General features: G+C 41.0%; 1 protein-coding gene across 1 annotated transcript in view; it reads right to left on the bottom strand.

Annotated features, from left to right (window-relative positions):
• Positions 1-20566, bottom strand: part of LOC119741597 (28S ribosomal protein S33, mitochondrial-like) — a 28287-nt gene that overhangs the window by 4338 nt on the left and 3383 nt on the right. The window contains exon 2 of the mRNA XM_038217415.1: positions 5130-5355. Within this exon, the coding sequence (XP_038073343.1) occupies positions 5130-5355 (226 nt within the window). The remainder of the gene's footprint in view (positions 1-5129; positions 5356-20566) is intronic.

A 20566-nucleotide genomic window follows, 5' to 3' on the forward strand; every position in this document is an offset into this window, starting at 1 on the left:
AAATTCACTTTTACACAGCCCAATATTTTAACACAGTCGAAACAGCTACGTGTTTGTCCACAAACACAATTCTAGTTATAGTTTGAAATTATTCAGATTAATCCATGATCAGCAGATCCATGATCAGCAGGAGGGATCATGCTGGCTATCTTCTCGTGGTGATCTCCGTTACGGCTCAAGCTCACAAGCTCACAAGTCTGCAAAGCTACAGCCAACCAAAGCCAGCAACACAACTCAACCTACGCGATATCGCTAAGGAATGTCAACCATCTCAACCGCCAATCAAGGTTAGATCCATCCAATCTCACCTTATTGGCCAACGAATCCGGGGCGTTCCCCTAAAACGAGACAATGTCTACTACCGAGATTCGTATACTCCAACTTAATGTCGAAGGACTCACCAGAGCCAAACGTGATCTCGTCCGACACCTGGCTGAAAAACATCAAGCCAACATCATACTCCTGCAGGAGACCCACATGCAGGATGAACAAAAGCTCAAAATTGAAGGCTTCAACACTATAGAGTTTATCCCCAGCAAACACCATGGGATTGCCTCATATGCACGCGATGGTATCACTGCCAAGTTGGACCAAAAGTCGACTGCAGACAGCCCAACTGAATGGATAACCATCGTTGCCAATAACCACCAAGTTGTAAACCTCTACAAGCCGCCCCCATCGACGGTCACCCAATGCAACCTGCCTCTGGTTACAGTCCCTGCCATCGTTTGTGGTGACTTCAACAGCCGCAATACAAACTGGGGTTTCCGTGACACCAACCTGAATGGTGATGTCATCGCCAACTGGGCTGAAAGGCTTGATCTCCACCTGCTTTACGCCTCAAAAGACCACCTCACCTTCTTCTCTGGTCGGCACAAGAAGTGGTCGAACCCAGACCTGAGCTTCGTCTCCTCCAATATCTCACAAAACTGCGAACGCATCATTCTTGACAAATTCCCAAGATCCGGACATTGCCCTATCGTTATCGGCACAAAGATCGAAATAAAGATCACCTCCCTCAACAAAAAGAGGTGGAACTTTAGAAGGCTGACTGGAACAAGCTCACATCCTTAACAGACGACCTCACCTTCGACCTCCCAAGCCCATCCGGGAACGCCTCCAAAGTATGCACCGCCTTCACCAATATGCTCTCATCTGCTGCAAAGTCATCCATTCCTCGCGGAAGACGTGGCCAGTATATTCCATGCTGGGATGCTGACTGTGACCGATTACTCAAGGAGTACAACGACGCGAGTGACACCGAGAAAGCAGACAAAGCTGATATACTTATGCATACCCTCGGTGAAAAAAGGCGTACCAGATGGGAAGAGATGGTAACCACCATTGATTTCACCCACTCCAGCCGGAAGGTGTGGACCACGATCAACCGACTCACTGGTCGAGGCAGTAAACCAAAGCCCTGTCCAGTTCCTGCAAACTCAATTGCATCTGTCCTTGTGGACAACGGAAGATGGAAAGACCGCTCAACTGATGCCAAAAACCACAACCGAAGAGTCAATGAGGAAATAAAAGAACTTATCTCCACCCAACGCGCCTCAAGCGACCTGTCAGGGCCAATCTCCAAAGAAGAACTCATGGAAGCCATTCTCTGTCTGAGGAATGGGAAAGCGCTGGGCATAGACCTGGTACACTCTGAGTTTCTGAGACATACAGGACCTCAGGCTGTCGAGTGGCTCCGCCTCTTCCTAACCAACTGTATGGATACACTGTCGATCCCAGCGGTCTGGATAAAAGCGAAAGTTATCGCCGTACTCAAGCCCAAAAAAACTGCTGACGAGGCGAAGAGCTACCACCCCATCTCTCTCTTGTGTATGACTTTCAAAGTAATGGAGAGGGTAATTCTCGCACGCATCAGTGACCTCATAGAACTGAGCCTACCACACGCGCAAGCTGGTTTCCGTAAGGGAAGATCTACCACGGACCAGATCTCACGCCTCGTCAATGATATCGAAGCCGCATTCCAGAGAAAAGAGAAGCTTGGGGCAGTCTTCGTAGACCTCACAGCCGCATATGACACCGTTTGGCATCGCGGCCTGTACCTGAAGCTGCTAAGAACTATACCAGATGTAAAGCTTGTGCAATTCATAATGACTCTGTTGCAGAATCGTACGTTCTTTGTTGAGACCTCCAGTGGCGACCAAAGCAGAAAGCGATGCCTACGGAATGGCCTTCCTCAGGGGTCAGTGCTCGCACCCATCTTATATAACATCTACACTGCCGACCTCCCGAACACCACCTTGGAACAGTATGTCTACGCCGATGACAGCGCCCTAGGTATTACTGGAAAAACCTTTGAGGAAATCCAGCAGCCACTCGAAGATGATCTCTCCACCCTGTGCAGCTACTACCATCACTGGCACCTGAAGCTGAGCGAGTCAAAAACCAGAGATGCCACAAATATATCAATAAAAAGCCTGAAACACTACTAAAAAAGCTGAAACTACCCTTACCCCCTTTTCAAAAATGTGTTTTCTGGATGTTTCAGACCAAATCCAGCACTTTTAATTTGTCACACTTTTTAAAAAAAAAACTGAATTCAGGTTTAAACCTGAAAAGTGGCATCTCTGAAAAACAGTATGCTCCATCTTCCACCTAGCAAACAGACTGGCTAAGAAGGAGCTTACCATCAACCTCAATGGCAGCAAACTTAAATTTGACCCCCAGCCGGTCTACCTTGGCATTACGCTCGACCGCAGCCTAAAGAGAAAGTAGCAGAGAAGACATCAAAGTGAGTGAACATCCTCAAAAAGCTTGTTGGCACCCACTGGGGCGCTAATTTTGCAACCCTCCACACATCTGCTCTTGCCCTGGCATACTCAACCGCAGAGTATGCAGCCCCCGTATGGTCGCAGAGCCGCCACACAAAAGCAATAGACACAGTGCTCAATGACATCCTACGACTTATCTCCGGTACCATGGCACCCACACCAGCAAGCTTACTGCCCATGGTCACAGGCATCCCACCCGCGAGCATAAGACGTGACCACCTGACTCTCAAGCTTTCTCAGAAAGCTAGCACGCCTTGTAGCCTAGTGCCCTACATCTCTGACAACTGCCCTCCATCAACCGCCAGCACTTCGTAACCCGTGCTTGTGAACTAAAGAACGGCCCCTCACTCTCCCCGTCCTGGGTAGCAGACCGATGGAGAGAGCAGTGGGAGATCATGACCACCAGCCTGCACGAGTTCATGCCTGTACCATCAACAAAGCCAGCAGGGCACAACCTCGAGCGCAAGCCCTGGGTTAGGCTCAACCGACTACGGACCGGGTGGGGAAAAACCAACTCGTTCCTCCACCTAGTCGGCACCAGAGCCGACGACACCTGCCCCTGTGGGTCCCCACAGACGACCACGCACATCCTACAAGAGTGTCCAATCTTCAGCCCTCCCAACGGACCTGCCAGCCTGATCGACCTTGACGACACCACACTGGAGTGGTTGAGAACTGACATTCCGGTGTGATACTGCACCTCCAGGAACGAGTTACACGAACGACGAGCAGATTTAGAGTACAAAGCTTGAATTATTCAAATCTTGCAAAAAATAAGACAAGTACAATTTTTAGATGATGAAACAATATGTTGACCATTCTCCACAATTTGCTGGGTTTAATGATGAGAGCATACAAAACAAGTTAGGTGTGTTTACAAACACAAATGCCCCGCAACCGTGACTGTTCCCATGACATAACACCACTCTTTTAACATCAACTTACATGTACCTTGGTCACATGGAACGTTCATTGACAGCATTAGTGTCTTCTGTAGGTTTTATATGAATTAATCCCTAATCCCTATGATCTCAGAATAAATACAAGATTTCTATTGTTTTAGCCACTGTGACCTTGACCCTTGACCTTTCGACCCCCAATGCGATAGGCCTATTTGGATTACCAAGAACGATCCACAAACCAAATTCGAAGTTCACATGTAAAGTATTTCTCAAGTAATCGCGCTGACAAAATTTCTTTTGTTTTAGCCACTGTGACCTTGACCCTTGACCTTTTGGCCCCAAATGCAATAGGCTTCTTAGGATTGCCAAGGACAATCCACAAACCAATTTGAAGTTCATATGTAAAGTATATCTCAAGTGATCACGGTGACAAAATAACTTTTGTTTTTGCCACTGTGACCTTGACCCTTGACCTTTTGGCCCGAAATGCAAAAGGCTTCTTAGGATTACCAAGAACAATCCACAAACCAAATTTGAAGTTCATATGTTAAGTATTTCTCAAGTTATCGCGCTGACAAGATTTGTCCGGACACACACACACACACCCAGACTTACGTTACATACCTTGTGTGGACATTGCTTTGTTTTCGTGTAGTTAAGAAAACTCGGTACAAAAAATAACTTTACTTAAACTGTGAAAACTCTTTTAACCCAATTTTTTTTCTATGATTCCCTATAGTGTTTCTCTTCATTCTGCTACTGATAAACCTAACCCAAAAATGCCTCTAAACCTGTTTTCCAGAAAGGGCAAAACCTTATGTGGACACGGCTTAGTCCACATAAGGTTAACACAACCTGCATTATGTGGACCTCTTTTGTTCACAAGTCCACATAGGGTATGTAACACAAACTCACACCCCCCCACACACCCACCCACCCACACACACACCCACGGAAACCCCCCCCCCCCCACCCACCCACGGAAGGACAAGGCGGAAACAGTATGCCCCTTTGGCTTCGCCGCGGGGCATAAAAACGAGTCAGTACTAAGGGCATTAATAAATTAATTATCTAATTAGGATATCTGACCAACGCATGATGAATTAGAAAAAAGACATTTTATTTCTTTGGAGCTTTTAGTGTAATCCTAAAAAAAAATATATGTTAAATTGTTATGTATGGGACATCGCTCATTAAGAATATGCCTAATTTGCATTATTAATGAGGTGAACAAGTTTTCTTGTGTATTAAAAGGGCACATGATTGACTGTTCATGTCCTTTGAGGTGTGATTTCACACGTAAATTGACATTGAAATTTGAGCTGAATAGAAAATTCTGCAATTTGAGGGGACCTTCTCTTGGAATTGCCAAGATCCAGTGTGAAAGGCAATGTTGTAGACAGTATATGTTTTGTACTACATGCACCCACAGATGTACCTGTAAAGTCCCACAAACTGGAGCCTTCTCATCATCTTGTAGACTTCGGTGTGCGGTGGGTAGTACTCTGTAACCTCTGGTTTGTGTTCTCGTGGTTTCTCTCTCATTAGTTGTACAACTTTCATTGACTGAGAGGTGGTTGGTCTGAAAACATCCCCAAAAATACGGGCACTCAGGCGTGCCATGCGTCGTGCATAGAGAGATGACATGCCGAGGTCCTGTAAGGCTGTACATATTGACAATGACATTTACATTATTTTAATAAATATCATTGCATTACCAAAAATTCATATTCATATTTACATAAAAGATCTAACGCTGTCTGATGTCTGTCTGTCTGACATCTGTGTGTTTCGTTTTTGTTATAACCCTAACCCTGCCAGACGCAACACAGTGCACCAGGTGGAAAAGAACTGGTGCACTTTGATGCATTCAGCTGCCAACACCAGTGCATGAATGGCCAGCTCTGAAACAATGAGAGCTAAGTCCCACTGAACAATGCCACAGTTGTATCTTGCTGCGTGCAGTGACCACGGACTCTGAGGCAGTGTGGCCTTGAGACTTTTCCCCTGATGGATCTTGCTACACTGGGCAGGCTTGTCACTTAGTCAAGTGTTGCATGTTGCTGTGCTTGGCAGGGTTCTAGCAAACATACCCTGGAGGGTTAGGGATAAAGACCTAAAGAAGTGTGGGAAGACACAAAATGCGAGGAAATGCAAGGGTTTATCGAGAGGCTTCACGGTTAGGAGATACAGAAAATGATGATTTCTTCTTTGTTTTTCTCTTTTTTTGCCACATTTGTGTCTTTCAGGCTTTCAATAGTGAAATGGTAGAAAATTATCTCTATGAAAACACACTCCACAAAGCATTGGTTTAGCTAAACATACTGTAACGTTGACAATAACACATTTTTCAAAATTGCTTCACCAAGGATTACCATGCCCACTTGGGTTAACATACAAATTGAGGTCAAAAACATCCAGCAATTGAAGGCGCACTGATCATTCCTCTCGGATTCACAGCAAAGAACGTTGTATGGTGCTAAATCCCTCAAGTTTACTCTAACTCCACCCAGCTAGCAGGTGCCGCGCGAAGCACGGCATCCCACTAGCATGGCTAGTGTAAAAATAATAATAGCTTCTGCATATAGTGTATTATTCAACTTTATAATATGTAACCCATTAATAGATTGTAGTCATTTGATTGGTGGAATTTTGTCACATGACATTCAATCATTTGCCCCATTTCTTTGACCAATATTCTGTTGTATGATATACGTCATACATCATGCAATTTGATTCCATTTACCATGCATTTTGGTTCCATTCATTCCGCTCTTTGCATCAATATTGCTCACGGAGCAAACAGTTTGCTATTGTTATTTTTCTTTATTAATTGGTTTATTATTATGTCTTTTTTTTTGCTGCCAGCAGAGGAATTGTAAAGAACATAAACAATGTGTTAACATTAATAACATAAACTTTACTTTACAAGGGCAGCAAGAGACTAAAATCGTATAAAAACAAGTCAGGTGTGTTTACAAACACAAATGCCCCGCAACCGTGACTGTTTCCATGACATAACACCACTCTAACATCAACTTACATGTACCTTGGTCAAATGGAACGTTCATTGACAGCATTAGTGTCTTCTGTAGGTTTTATATGAATTAATCCCTAATCCCTATGATCTCAGAATAAATACAAGATTTCTATTGTTTTAGCCACTGTGACCTTGACCCTTGACCTTTCGACCCCCAATGCGATAGGCTCCTTAGGATTGCCAAGGACAATCCACAAACCAAATTTGAAGTTCATATGTACAGTATATCTCAAGTTATCACGCTGACAAAATTTCTTTTGTTTTTGCCACTGTGACCTTGACCCTTGACCTTTTGGCCCCAAATGCAAAAGGCTTCTTAGGATTGCCAAGGACAATCCACAAACCAAATTTGAAGTTCATATGTAAAGTATATCTCAAGTTATCGCGTTGACAAAATTTCTATTGTTTCAGCCACTGTGACCTTGACCCTTGACCTTTCGGCCCCAAATGCAATAGGCTTCTTAGGATTACCAAGAACAATACACAAACCAAATTTGAAGTTCATATGTAAAGTATTTCTCAAGTTATCGCGCTGACATTTCTTTTGTTTTAGTCACTGTGATCTTGACCCTTGACCTTTTGGCCCCAAATGCAAAAGGCTTCTTAGAATTGCCAAGGACAATCGACAAACCAAATTTGAAGTTCATATGTTAAGTATTTCTCAAGTTATCGTGCTGACAAAATTTCTATTGTTTCAGCCACTGTGACCTTGACCCTTGACCTTTCGGCCCCATATGCAAAAGGCTTCTTAAGATTACCAAGGACAATCCACAAACCAAATTTGAAGTTCATATGTTAAGAATTTCTCAAGTTATCGCGCTGACAAGATTTGTCCGGACACACACACCCACCCACACATTCGTTTTTTTGCTATGCTTTCGAGGATTGGCTTTGTGTTTTCCTTTGTCCCTGTAATATAACACTCTCCCATAGACTAAGCACACAAACCTGCGTTCGAGGACAATAGGCACCTTCCTTCGAGGATCAATGGCCCCTTTGTGCTCCTTTTGTTGTCTGTCCTCAGGCGTAATGCCATGCAGGAACACCCACACACACACCCACCCACCCACCCACCCAGACTTGTTTCACATACCTAGTGTGGACTTTCCTTTCTTTTCGTGTAGTTAAGGAACACCAGTGGAAAAACTCATTTTTCTCAAACTGTGAAAACTCTTACAACCCAATTTTTTTCAATGATTCCCTTTAGTGTTTCTCTTCATTCTGCTACAGATAAACCTAACCCAAAAATGCCTCTAAACCTGTTTTCCAGAAATGGGGAAACACTGTGTGGACGTGGGCAAGTCCACACTTCGTCGCTGCTACCTACATTATGTGGACGTCTTTTGTTCGGAAGTCCACACTGCGTATGTAAGACAAGCTCACAAACCCACACACACACCCATACTTGTTTCACATGACTAGTGTGGACTTTCCATTGCTTTCGTGTAGTTAAGAAAAACCAGTGAAAAAAATCATTTTTCTCAAACTGTGAAAACTCTTTCAACCCAATTTTTTTTCTATGATTCCCTTTAGTGTTTCTCTTCATTCTGCTACAGATAAACCTAACCCAAAAATGCCTCTAAACCTGTTTTCCAGAAATGGGGAAACACTGTGTGGACGTGGGGCAAGTCCACACAACGTCGGTGCTACCTACATTATGTGGACGTCTTTTGTTCGGAAGTCCACACTGCGTATGTAAGACAAGCTCACCCACACACCCACCCACGGAAGGACAAGGCGGAAACAGTATGCCCCTTCGGCTTCGCCGCGGGGCATGAAAACAAGTCAGGTGTGTTTACAAACACAAATGCCCCGCAACTGTGACTGTTCCCATGACATAACACCACTCTTTTAACATCAACTTACATGTACCTCAGTCACATGGAACGTTCATTGACAGCATTAGTGTTTTCTGTAAGTTTTATATGAATTAATCCTTATTATCTTAGAATAAATACAAGATTTCTATTGTTTTAGCCATTGTGACCTTGACCCTTGACCTTTCGACCCCCAATGCAATAGGCTTCTTGGGATTGCCAAGGACAATCCACAAACCAAATTTGAAGTTCATATGTAAAGTATTTCTCAAGTTATCGCGCTGACAAAATTTCTTTTGTTTTAGCCACTGTGACCTTGACCCTCGACCTTTCAGCCCCAAATGCAAAAGGCTTCTTAGGATTTCCAAGGACAATCCACAAACCAAATTTGAAGTTCATATGTAAAGTATTTCTCAAGTTATCGCGCTGACAAGAAGATTTATCCGGACACACACACCCACCCATACTTGTTTCACATGACTAGTGTGGACTTTCCATTGCTTTCGTGTAGTTAAGAAAAACCAGTGAAAAAACTAATTTTTCTCAAACTGTGAAAACTCTTTCAACCCAATTTTTTTTCTATGATTCCCTTTAGTGTTTCTCTTCATTCTGCTACAGATAAACCTAACCCAAAAATGCCTCTAAACCTGTTTTCCAGAAATGGGGAAACACTGTGTGGACGTGGGCAAGTCCACACAACGTCGGTGCTACCTACATTATGTGGACGTCTTTTGTTCGGAAGTCCACACTGCGTATGTAAGACAAGCTCACACCCACCCACCCACATACACAAATTCTTGTTCCGTAATTGTGGGGACTTACACTCGTTGCCACGAGGTATTTGTGGGGACCGAAAATGCTATGGGGACAGCAGAAAGTCCCCATAACTCAGTCCTAATTTGCCTAACAATAAAAAACTTCCCCATAACGTGGTGTATACCTACCCACGCACCTGTGTTTTACTATACATCAAGATTTTTTTACATTCATCAAGAGTAAAGACTATTTAACAGGTCCATGTAAAGATAATTTATACTGTTCACAAAAGATATGAATTCATTACAACAGTACGACCAATACAAACCAAAATTTGAAGAGGAAAAAAAAGAGTTCTAGCGCCCAGTTACTGTTTCTAGCATCGGATCAGTTTACCTTCGCCAACTAAAATATCGTGTGAATGTAAATTACCAGGAACAACAAACGTCAATGATAACAGCCAATCACAGAACATTTCCAGCAAAATGACATTTTGCATCTGTTTGCCATCGGCGGCTAATGGCCACTGCCCGAATGATATTGTTCAAAATTACCAAAAAATAATACTTTTTGAATTATTACGCTTTAATACCCGAATTAAGAGACGTCTGAACTTCTGGTTGCTGCAGTCATTTTGGAATGATACAAAACAACCTTCACTCTAACTTGGCAAAAACTTATTAAAAGAGGGGTCATAAGTTCACTATCGTCAATGCCTGGGAATACCGAACTGCAACTACATGTAATAGGCACTGCACACGAACCACCATGCATCGACCTGTGCATCAGTCACAACAATGCACAAAACTGTTTCTATGTTGTCGCACGGTAGGGTTTAGCTGATCAAAAGTGTCACCAAGTTTGGTGGCAATTGAAGTCAGACTTTTCATATTACAGCACTAAACAGTTAACATAACCAAAATCAACAATGACCTCATTTGACCCCTAGACAACCTTTAACCTCTAATGTCTCAAGTCATCTGAAGTTCCCCTACCCAAATATAATTGTCACCAAGTTTGGTTGAGATTGAAGTCTGCTTTTTCATATTACAGTAACAAAACAAAACTAGAGGTTCGCGTTTGTTTTACAAACGCAGAGTGGTCGGGTAGACAACCATTTTATTAGAGATTGTCCAATTAAGTTATGAATATGTTTATGTCAGAAAAAAAGGACCAAGAACTTCAACATTTCCAGTACCAATTATTTTGTACAAAAAGATTGCATCTTTTAAGGTATGATACATTTCAGTAAACAGTTGGGTACACGTACAAGTTATTTCCGGTTTGATGGCGTCATCAGTCAAAAAAGGGAAGGGAGGACACTTGTTTATTATTTAGTAAAATAACGCATGGAAATATGGCAATTTAGTGCATGTAATACTAACAGATAACTTCCAGTTTGATGACGTCACAGTTTTGGAAGCAAAAGGTCAATATTAAGTGTAACAGATGTCATTTTTTTTGGGGGGGGGGGGAAACAAAGTCATGAGACAGGGATCAAATGATGGATTTAAATTCAAAATAAAATGATCATTGTTGAATTCTCCCTACAGTAACTTCCGGTCTGATGATGTCATGATTATGAAACCTTGCAAATTCATTTGTGGTTGCATAAGGGGATATACAGTCGGCTCCCGTTATAACGAGGTCCGATGGACTTTCACAATACTGTCGTTATAGCCGGAACCTCGCTAAAACCGGAGCGCAGTTTTCCCCATTCGTTGTGCACAAGGTACGGTACATGTGCGTGCGTGTTTTAATCGTGTAACGCACGTCCGTAGACATGAAAAGATGGTCATTTGTTGGTATGTACGTATGTTAAAAATGTATATTAAATATTTAACTGATGGTGATGAATAAATGAAATAAATAAAATACCTTTGAGGGAACATTGTTCAATAATTGAGGACCTGAATCCGGAGGAAAAGGCATCATCGCTGAGAAGAATCAGGCAAGTAGGTCACTCGCACAAATCGTGCCGAGTGACATTTTGCTTTCATTTTGCATTTGCTGGAATCGGGCAAGAGAGGGCGCCAATACATGCATTACTTCCGGGTTTTAATGACTCCTGATCCTTATATGCTTTTTGGTTGTTGACTTTTTGGAACAGTTGGGTATTATTGTTTCTGAAGGGATTCTTTGAAATTGTAATTATTTCGGTTAACTATAGCGCACATTCGTGCCAAGTGACATTTTGCTTTCGTTTTGCATTTGCTGGAATCGGGCAAGAGAGGGCGCTAATATTACTTCCGGGTTGAAGTGTCTAAATGTGTAATTTCGCAGCAATTGGTGATTATTATTTGTCGGGAGGGATTCTTTTAAGATAATAATAATAAATAAACAAAAGTAATAATTTTGGATTAAACTTTGTACAATGTATATGTGGTGGGGCGTTTGAAGATCTTGGAAACCTGTTTTCATTGGGATTGTTTTTTCGGCGGGGCCGGAGGGGTTCTTAATTTGTTTAAGATTTTTATTTTTTTATTCTTCGGATTCTTTTTTGGGGGTGGGAAACACGGTATGTTTTAAACTTTATTTTTTGAAGACAGACTGAATTATCTCTGTTTGGAAGTTGTGGTGGCTCTGAAAAGAGCCGTTTGTTTTGTGATGCTGTGTTCTTTACTTCGTATTTTTTTTTTATAGCCACAAGCCATCAATAGGGAGCAATTACGCACCCGATGTTCGGGCGGTAGTACTAAAGGCTATTCCTTACAATTTTAACACTTAACTCCTGAGCGCCCCCATTGTTAGTTTGTAATAATATAGAAACGTGGTACCGCAGTCGTAAGCAAACTTCAAACCTGGTCACGCTAAGGGAAACCGCAGCGGGGGATTAGCGACTAGACCAGCGGTCCACTGCGCCGATTATCACAGTCCCATTGAATTTATTTATAAAGATCGGCGAGATGAAATAACGTTGGGTTGAAGTCTTTACAAAGGTACATTGATGGGTGAAGCTTAAGTGTGTTGCTTGAATTGGAAGACGGGAGCATGATACCCGTTTCGGGACAAAAGCTCTGTCGTTGACAAGCTGCAATGCCTGTAGTTTTGAAAAGATGTCGTTGTAAATGGGTTGAGAACAATGCTTTTCCTCGCATTGGGCCAGCCAAAATCGTCGTAATAGCCGAAGTCTTGTTATGTCCGTGCACGTAATAACCAAATATTTCCCCATAGTAATGTACACAAATTGATCGGGACTGGGAGAATGTGCTCGTTACATCCGGGTTATCGTTATGACCGAGCTCGTTATAATGGGAGTCGACTGTATAGGGGCAGTTATCATAAAAATTTGATTAAGGGCTGTAACATTTTAAAAGATTAAACGGTTTTCGATGTGCCGCTAGAGGGCGCCTTTTAGTGGGATGACGTCAAAAGTATGTTTTTGTGATTGGCATTCCTCACTTAACACTTCCATAATATATTTGTCTGTAGTAAAATGCTTCCGTTTTAGAGTAAGATTTAGTTTTTATTGCACTTCCGGTAACACCAGAAGCAGTTTTGTGCCCGGGAATAAGAAATGTTGCTCTAGGTACCGTCTACAACCTCACGAAAAAACAAACACTTTAAAAGATTAAACGGTTTTCGATGTGCCGCTAGAGGGCGCCTTTTAGTGGGATGACGTCAAAAGTATGTTTTTGTGATTGGCATTCCTCACTTAACACTTCCATAATATATTTGTCTGTAGTAAAATGCTTCCGTTTTAGAGTAAGATTTAGTTTTTATTGCACTTCCGGTAACACCAGAAGCAGTTTTGTGCCCGGGAATAAGAAATGTTGCTCTAGGTACCGTCTACAACCTCACGAAAAAACAAACACGATACTCTATTTAGTTCAAGAGATATAGGTAAAATTATTTTGTCAAATCATGCAATCAAATCGCTTGTAATTCGATACCTGATGACGTCATGATGACGTTACAACACTTATAACATCTTCGTAACATGGTAAAAGTTCACACTAGGTTTTATGATCAAAAATGGTAAACTGTTCGGAAGAAATTGTGCTTAGTTTCGATTTCAGGCTAATGTCTTCATTTTGAATTCACCTAAATTTGACCTTCCGGTAGACCCGGAAGTAAAGGTCAAGCGAGTTTACGTACACAACAAAAAATGTTGATCAATTCATGGTCTATCTCATTACAAGGTTGGAGCATAATTGATCATTTTGTTGAAGAGTTATAGATGAAAGAAGATCGTCATTTTTTCAACGAAAATCACTTGTAATTTGACACTTGATGACGTCATCATGACGTCAGTGTAATATGCACTACTCGGAATGAGGGTCAATATATGCTAATAGTTACAAGTTCATATCATATACCGTTTAGGAGAAAACACGCGGAAACATGCTGTACGGAAAAAAAAAAAAAAAAAGAAAGAAAGAAAGATTAGTCGCAACAAATCCAAAGAGTGGTCGGGTTGTGCCCGACCACTCAAAAAAACCTAACCGAAATGGAACACACAGACAGACACACGTTTGTTTATGGTGTAAATCAAGGATTTTCTTTTGTTCCTCTTCCCTTTTCCTTTGTTTAAACCCTGAACTTTTTTTTGCACCAGCTCTCATTGATTTTGTACATGTTTTCTAATCGAGGTTGTCCTCGATTCGGTTCTTGTCCTGGATTCACTGATGATGTTGCAGCTGTGTGTCCTCGATTTAAACCATAAACAAATGCACACGGATACAGAATACAGGACTGCATGGTAAGATTCCCCAAAACTTTGTTTAGGCGTAAGCACCGTCGACATCAGAATTTTCCATTTCGATATATCGGAAATCCAATATCGAGAATATTTGATATATCGATTATCCCATGTGAAAGTTAAAGACCATTAAGATGACACTTTGAAATAAAAAAGAAATCTGAAGTCCCAATTTTCCACAGCTTTCTCTGGTATGGGCGGCCATTAGGGCAAAAAAGACAATCACAAAATTAAAGTTAAGCAAAAATATTCGTGTTAAATGTACATTCATAAATACCTAAGACAGTTTAGGCATTCCTATTGGTCGAGAGCCCATCACGTGTCCGGTCTTAAACGGATGATAAAGACATGGCTAGCTGGTCTTAAACACTTTTCCAGTGTCACATGAAATTTGGACTCCCATAAAATCCGGTGCCTTTTAACACTTCATTGGTTGAACATTCAAATTCCCCACGTATGCATGCGCAATGTACTACCAGTGAATCATTATTTCATAGTCCGATATTCACACTACACAAGCCAAGCTGCGTTTTGCGTGACATCCCGTACGCGCGACCATGGAGGTGGAATGCGCGACGCACACGCAATTGTGGAGGGGCATTCCTTTTTATAGTCAGAGGGGGGTTTCGTAAACATGAATTAAAATTGTTGAACAAAATGGTTAACAAGGCCTAGTTTTTGACTTGTTTTGATTTTTGGACCGCAAAAGATTTGGTTTTTTGACCAAAAAGGTATTTATGAATGGGAATAAATATGTGTTCCGTCGGTATTAAACACTCTGTTTAAAACCAGTGTGAGCCTGGATGGGTGATAATTACCCTCGGCTTCACCTCGGGTAATTATTAAACAGAGTGTTATAATACCTCCGAAAACACACATTTATTCCCTTAATAAAACGCAAAATAAACTTAACCCAAAATTACTGTCAGCCTCAAGATGAATGTAAACCCCAAAATGATTGGTCAATTCGAATGCAGCGTTTTGTAATACAACAACAGCCGGGAGCGCATTCGCGTAACATGATACCGAGCGCCGCGCGCCGTGACATTTTTTTTTGAAATCCATGTCTATGACGCGCAACGGGTGAATGACCGAAGACCCGATATAGAAAGCGCCTGCTGATTGGTCAAAATCTAGGAAATCACGAGGCGGGGTCTTGCCTAATTAATCAGCAAATCTGTTCGCGCATAATATTTGCCGTGGTCTATTACATAGACTACATGTATCTCCGGTGTAGGCGACCCAAGGTTTGTTTTGCGTACATTTGTGGTTTTTTGGTTTTTAATTCACTTAAATGATGTGATTTCTACATAATATGCTGTCCCACCTGTTGTTTTTGTGACGGGTGAAAACAGAGGATATTTTTTTGGGGTGCTTTTTCCGAACTTCATCAGTCACCATATGTTTAATTATTTTCTATATTCACTCTTTTACTAACGATGGTAAAGAATAAACTACAAATTGTGGTTGTGAACAACCACAGAGCTGTTCCCAATATTGATTGTCTTTTGGACCGTAAACAAAATGATTTAATGATTTTTCAAAAAGAAATGTCCCGTCAAATTTCTAATTCATTAGAAAGGCTAACTAGGGTATAAAATAAACACTTCCGGTAACACCAGAAGTAGGGTTCACATGACCTTGACATACTAATTTTCATTTATAACACTTCCCAGTCTGTACACCTGCCAGGTTTGAGGTCAATCAGTTAAATACTTCTATAGTTATAAGACTGTAAAGATTGCCTCATTAAATATTCATGACGTCATAACATGATAATAATAATTAAGTGCACAGTAATAATAATGCAATATAATTATCTGTCAATATAGATTTGTATTAATGTGAAGTTTCAACCCAATCAGATTAATAATTCATGAGATATGATATAGGAGTCTAAAATTACCACTTCCCGTAAAACCGGAAGTGAAGGTCACGTGACCTTGACAAATCAATTTTCATCTACATGTATAACACTTCCCTGCCTGTATACCTACCAAATTTGAGATCAATCAGTCAAATAGTTCTATAGTTATAAGGCTGTGAAAATTGAATCTATAAATAGATGTCAAGTGACCCCCGATGACGTCACGATGACGAAAAGTTTCGGCACACATCTTCAGATGATGGTTAATGACTATGCTGAGTTTAAAGTTGATCAGATTTAAAATAATTCCCAAAGTGGCTTGTAGAATAAAAACGTGTACAAGACCTATGGGAAAAGTGGAAAAAGAAACTAGAAGTAGAACTGTATGTCTGTCGAAACAGAACACAGGGCTTTTTCACTTTCTGGAACCACGTGAGTGTAGCGAGCATAGGGCCGGCCCTATGAAGAACGCGAAGTGCTTGTTATTGTATGAACATATACGTACTGCCACTATTTGCGGTACTAAAAACTGCCAATGAAAGAATGAAAACGTCTTGCAGCACCTCTATCTTATTGGTGAGTTGTTCAACAAGGGAAATTTATATTCATGAGTTGACAATGTGGCGCTTGGTCGGTCCGCGCCCTCACGACCATGTGCGTGTGTGGTGTATGGGAAGCAGGCGATGCCGAATCTGGTCAATGTATACACGCACACACTTGCGGTTTATGCTTGGTATTTTTTGCCAACACCGCGTCAACTGTGTGAACAATTTGACAAGCTGGGAACTTGGCACTGTTGAGGCAAATGTTTACGCTATCATTTAATGGGCAATTCAAGATTATATCTGTACGGATTGATTTATTAGCAATTTTTGAAAAAGGAAAGGTCTTTTCAACGGAACTTCCGGTCTGATGACATCATATGCCTAAAACTTCACACTGTCTTAAGTGGGTCAAGGTCATCATATACACCAATATTTAGGCGATTCCGACAAACTTCGCCACAGACATCTATTCAAAATACATTTTTGCAAATTTTCAACCTTTTGCTAGGGGGCGCTCGAAGATTGCATGACCTCATCGGTAGATGATTTGAAGAATACTATCAGCCAAGAGACTAACACCGTTGAAAGCAAGTTCATATCTATTACCACTTTTAAATAATAAGCCACTTCCGGTTTTGGCCTTTTTCGACCGGAAACAAGGGTCACGTGATTGCACGCACACTGAATGAAATAAAGACATCAACCTACTCTACCACTTGCCGGCAACAGAATGCTGCGGATGCGTACGGTTGATTTCTTATGCATTTTTAAATATTAGAAGTGTCACAATTTAATTGCCTATAAATAAACACCGGATGACATCATCATGACATCATCATTACACAATGTTGTTTGAATTAGGGTCTTTGCTTGGACAAAGAGTGGTGTAAATGAATTACTGGCAAAGAGTCGAAAATGCCCTCTGAAAATCAACATTTTTTTTTAAATTTCTGTGTACAAAGTCTATGGGAAAAATTATATATTCAAAATTCTATAATAAATTGCGTGATGACGTCAGCATGACGAAAAGTTTTGGCATACATCTTCAGATGATGGTTAATAACTATTCTGAGTTTAAAGTTGACCAAAGTGGCTTGTAGAATAAAAATAGGTTTAATATATAATATAATTTATAAATAATTTAATATAATTCTTTTGAAATTTTGGAGCTTTAAGCCATATCTCACGAACGCAACATGCAAAATTCAAAAATCCTTTTGTAGTTGGTTTGTCAGGTAATAGGTATATGCACAATTTTTTTTTAAATGTGTGACGTCACGATGACGTCATCAAAAACGCGATTTTCCCAAACGCATATAATAGAAGTTCCCTTCGTCATGAAACTTTGTGGATAGTTAGATAATGTCACAAGTATGCAACATTTGAAATGATGCCACCCTGACGTGATCAGTTGATTCCGCTTACAAAATTTTACATTTTCTTTCATGGGATTGACGTCAAACGTGGTGCAAATCTAGACCACAATGAAAACATGTGCATTGACAAGTGTGACGTGGATCATGTTAAAATGTGTATATTTTCAAGTCCAATATGTGGAGAAGTTGGTCCTGTAACTACGGTATGTTCTTGCATATGGACACATACAAAAAAAGAAATACGGAAAAGCCCTATGTTCTGTTCATGGAACAGACATAGCTCTAGTTGGGTTTATATTCGTCGCGGGACTTGCAGTAATTTTGGGGTTTGCATTAGTCGCAGGGCTTACAGTAATTTTGGGTTTATTTTATTTTGTTTTATTGTACATTTAACATGTTTAACACGAATGTTTTATTTGTTATATTGTATTTTTTATTGTTTACTTTTCAATTTTGTATTGGGTTTCTTTATTTTGTTGTCCTACATTTTCATTGTTAATTGAATGTTATTGATTATTTTTTTTTGCATTTTATTTTATTTTATTTTTGCTTAACTTTAATTTTGTGATTGTCTCTTTTGCCCTAATGGCCGCCCATACTCTGGAGCATATTGCTCAAACTTTTTAAAACAAAGCTAAGTGTTAAATCCAGAACGGGTGGTTTCTTTTGAGCTTTTACATTGGGGGAGACTGCAAATTCCAGCAAATGAAGAGCACAAAGCTGCACCATTTTTTTTTTTGGAAAAATGTGTTTTTAGAGCACATTTTGGATGCACACGTCGTGCAGAACTAAGTTCAAAAATCCAGATATCCGCTGCATAGTTTGCCCCTAAACTCCGTACTGTACTTCCTAACATACTCACGTATAATGCACCAAACAAGTACAGGTGGATTCGGTCCCAATGATGACAAAAATCTGTGTTCTGTACTGAGCAACATGGAGAAGTTACACATTCATGAAGATCGCTTGCGATTGACAGGGTTTGCATCAGACAGGCCAATCACAGTTCGTCTGGTTCCCTGACCCCATTGTCTTACAGTACACTTAAACTAATCAACAGCCTAATGTTTAAACTGGATCTTCGACCAAAATATTTCCCTTTCTTTAATGTACACGCATGAAAGGCACCGCATCTGGTTATGGCGGTATCATATCGGAAAAAAAAATTGCGTGTGGGATCAGAACAGCCAGCCAATCACAGTGCGGGCGTCTTGATGATGTATGCTCAATCGAGGCGTGCGGCACTGTGATTGGCTGGCTTTTTTTATATACCAAGAGTGGTGCCCTTCACGTGTGTACGTTAAAGAAAGGGAAATATTTTGGTCGGAGAACCAGACTACTTATACTTGGCTAGTACTATACTATAGCTGCCTCGACCTCGTCCCCAGTGCTCACTTTATTTCCAACCACGTTTCCAATAGTAAGCCCTGGATAGGAAACTTTCTTCCTGTATCCTGATTCGATACCGCAATTGGCTAGTAATGGATTTTTATCGTGTACTTGGTGCTATTATTCACAACGTGCAGTACGTGTTTTTGCTATCATTTGTCCACGACTTCTCGAAAATACTAATTTCCTTTCCAATTTGCTCATATTCTTATGAAATATGATACTGCATGTTGTCTCGATAAAATCGTAACAGTTTTTGTAACTCACGCCGCGCTCGCACTGCAACGAAATTACTCTGTTTTTACCCCAGACACCGCATACAGAAACAAACGCTATTGTAACGCATATCCAGGCACCAGACTATTCCTCATTTGCATACGTGTTCAAAAATCTTGCACATGCAAATGATCCAATACCAGGGTGAGAGAGCAGGTAGTGATGGGCGCATACTGTTTGACACCCTGGGGTCGACGTTGTAGCTGCCTGTCATGAACTGCTACGGTTGACCATGGGTGGACAAATCAATTTTTAATAAGAGACAAATTTCACAAGAAGGAAGCACGGGGAACTCTAGATTCAGTAACTCGAGCTCCAATGCTCATCGCATTATGCGATGAACATTCACTTACATGTACCATGGCCTTATTTTATCGATACTTTCAGTTTGAAATGGTTGATTGGCTTGTTGAGAAATCAAGATTTCCTGATTTTCTTCTGTGCATGTCCAGACAAACACATTTAACAGCTAGCCGTGAGTGGGTCTGTATATCGGTCTGACTGGGCCTGGGCCAATTACACACAATGAACCATTTGCCGTATGGCCATATTCGGAAATGCGAGTACTCGCACTCGTACTCGGAAGTACAAGTACTTGTACTCGGAAGTACAAGTACTCGTAATCGGAGACCTGTTCTTGTACTCGGAAGTACAAGTACTCGTACTCGTATTCGGCAACCTAAGTACTCGGCAGTACTCGGTACTCGGAAAAAAGTACTCGACTACAACACTGCCCAGCATATGCAGAGTGAGTGTGGTGTTGTAAAGTCCTCACGTAAAACACTCAAATTTATCACACGCATGTCATTTCACCAGTATTTTTAAGTACTTAGGCGAAATAAAAATTAAAACATATCTAACACCCCCCCCCGCTTCTTTTTTGGAGGCCGCCTCCCCCTTTTTTTATATTTAAACCGCAAAAAAATGATAAATTTTCAGCAGTGATATCATTTTGGCCCCTTTATCTGTTGCATCTAGCCCATGTAAAGCTGTAATGTCATTTCCTGAGTCCAATGGCGGCCATTTAAAAAAGAAGTGGCGGCCACCTTAAAAAATAGCCCAATAGGGCGGCCATTTTGGAGTGGAAAAAAAGGAGTTTCAAAAAGG

This window comes from Patiria miniata, unplaced genomic scaffold, assembly GCF_015706575.1.
Source record: "Patiria miniata isolate m_02_andy unplaced genomic scaffold, ASM1570657v1 HiC_scaffold_11, whole genome shotgun sequence".
Taxonomy (NCBI): Eukaryota; Metazoa; Echinodermata; class Asteroidea; order Valvatida; family Asterinidae; genus Patiria; species Patiria miniata.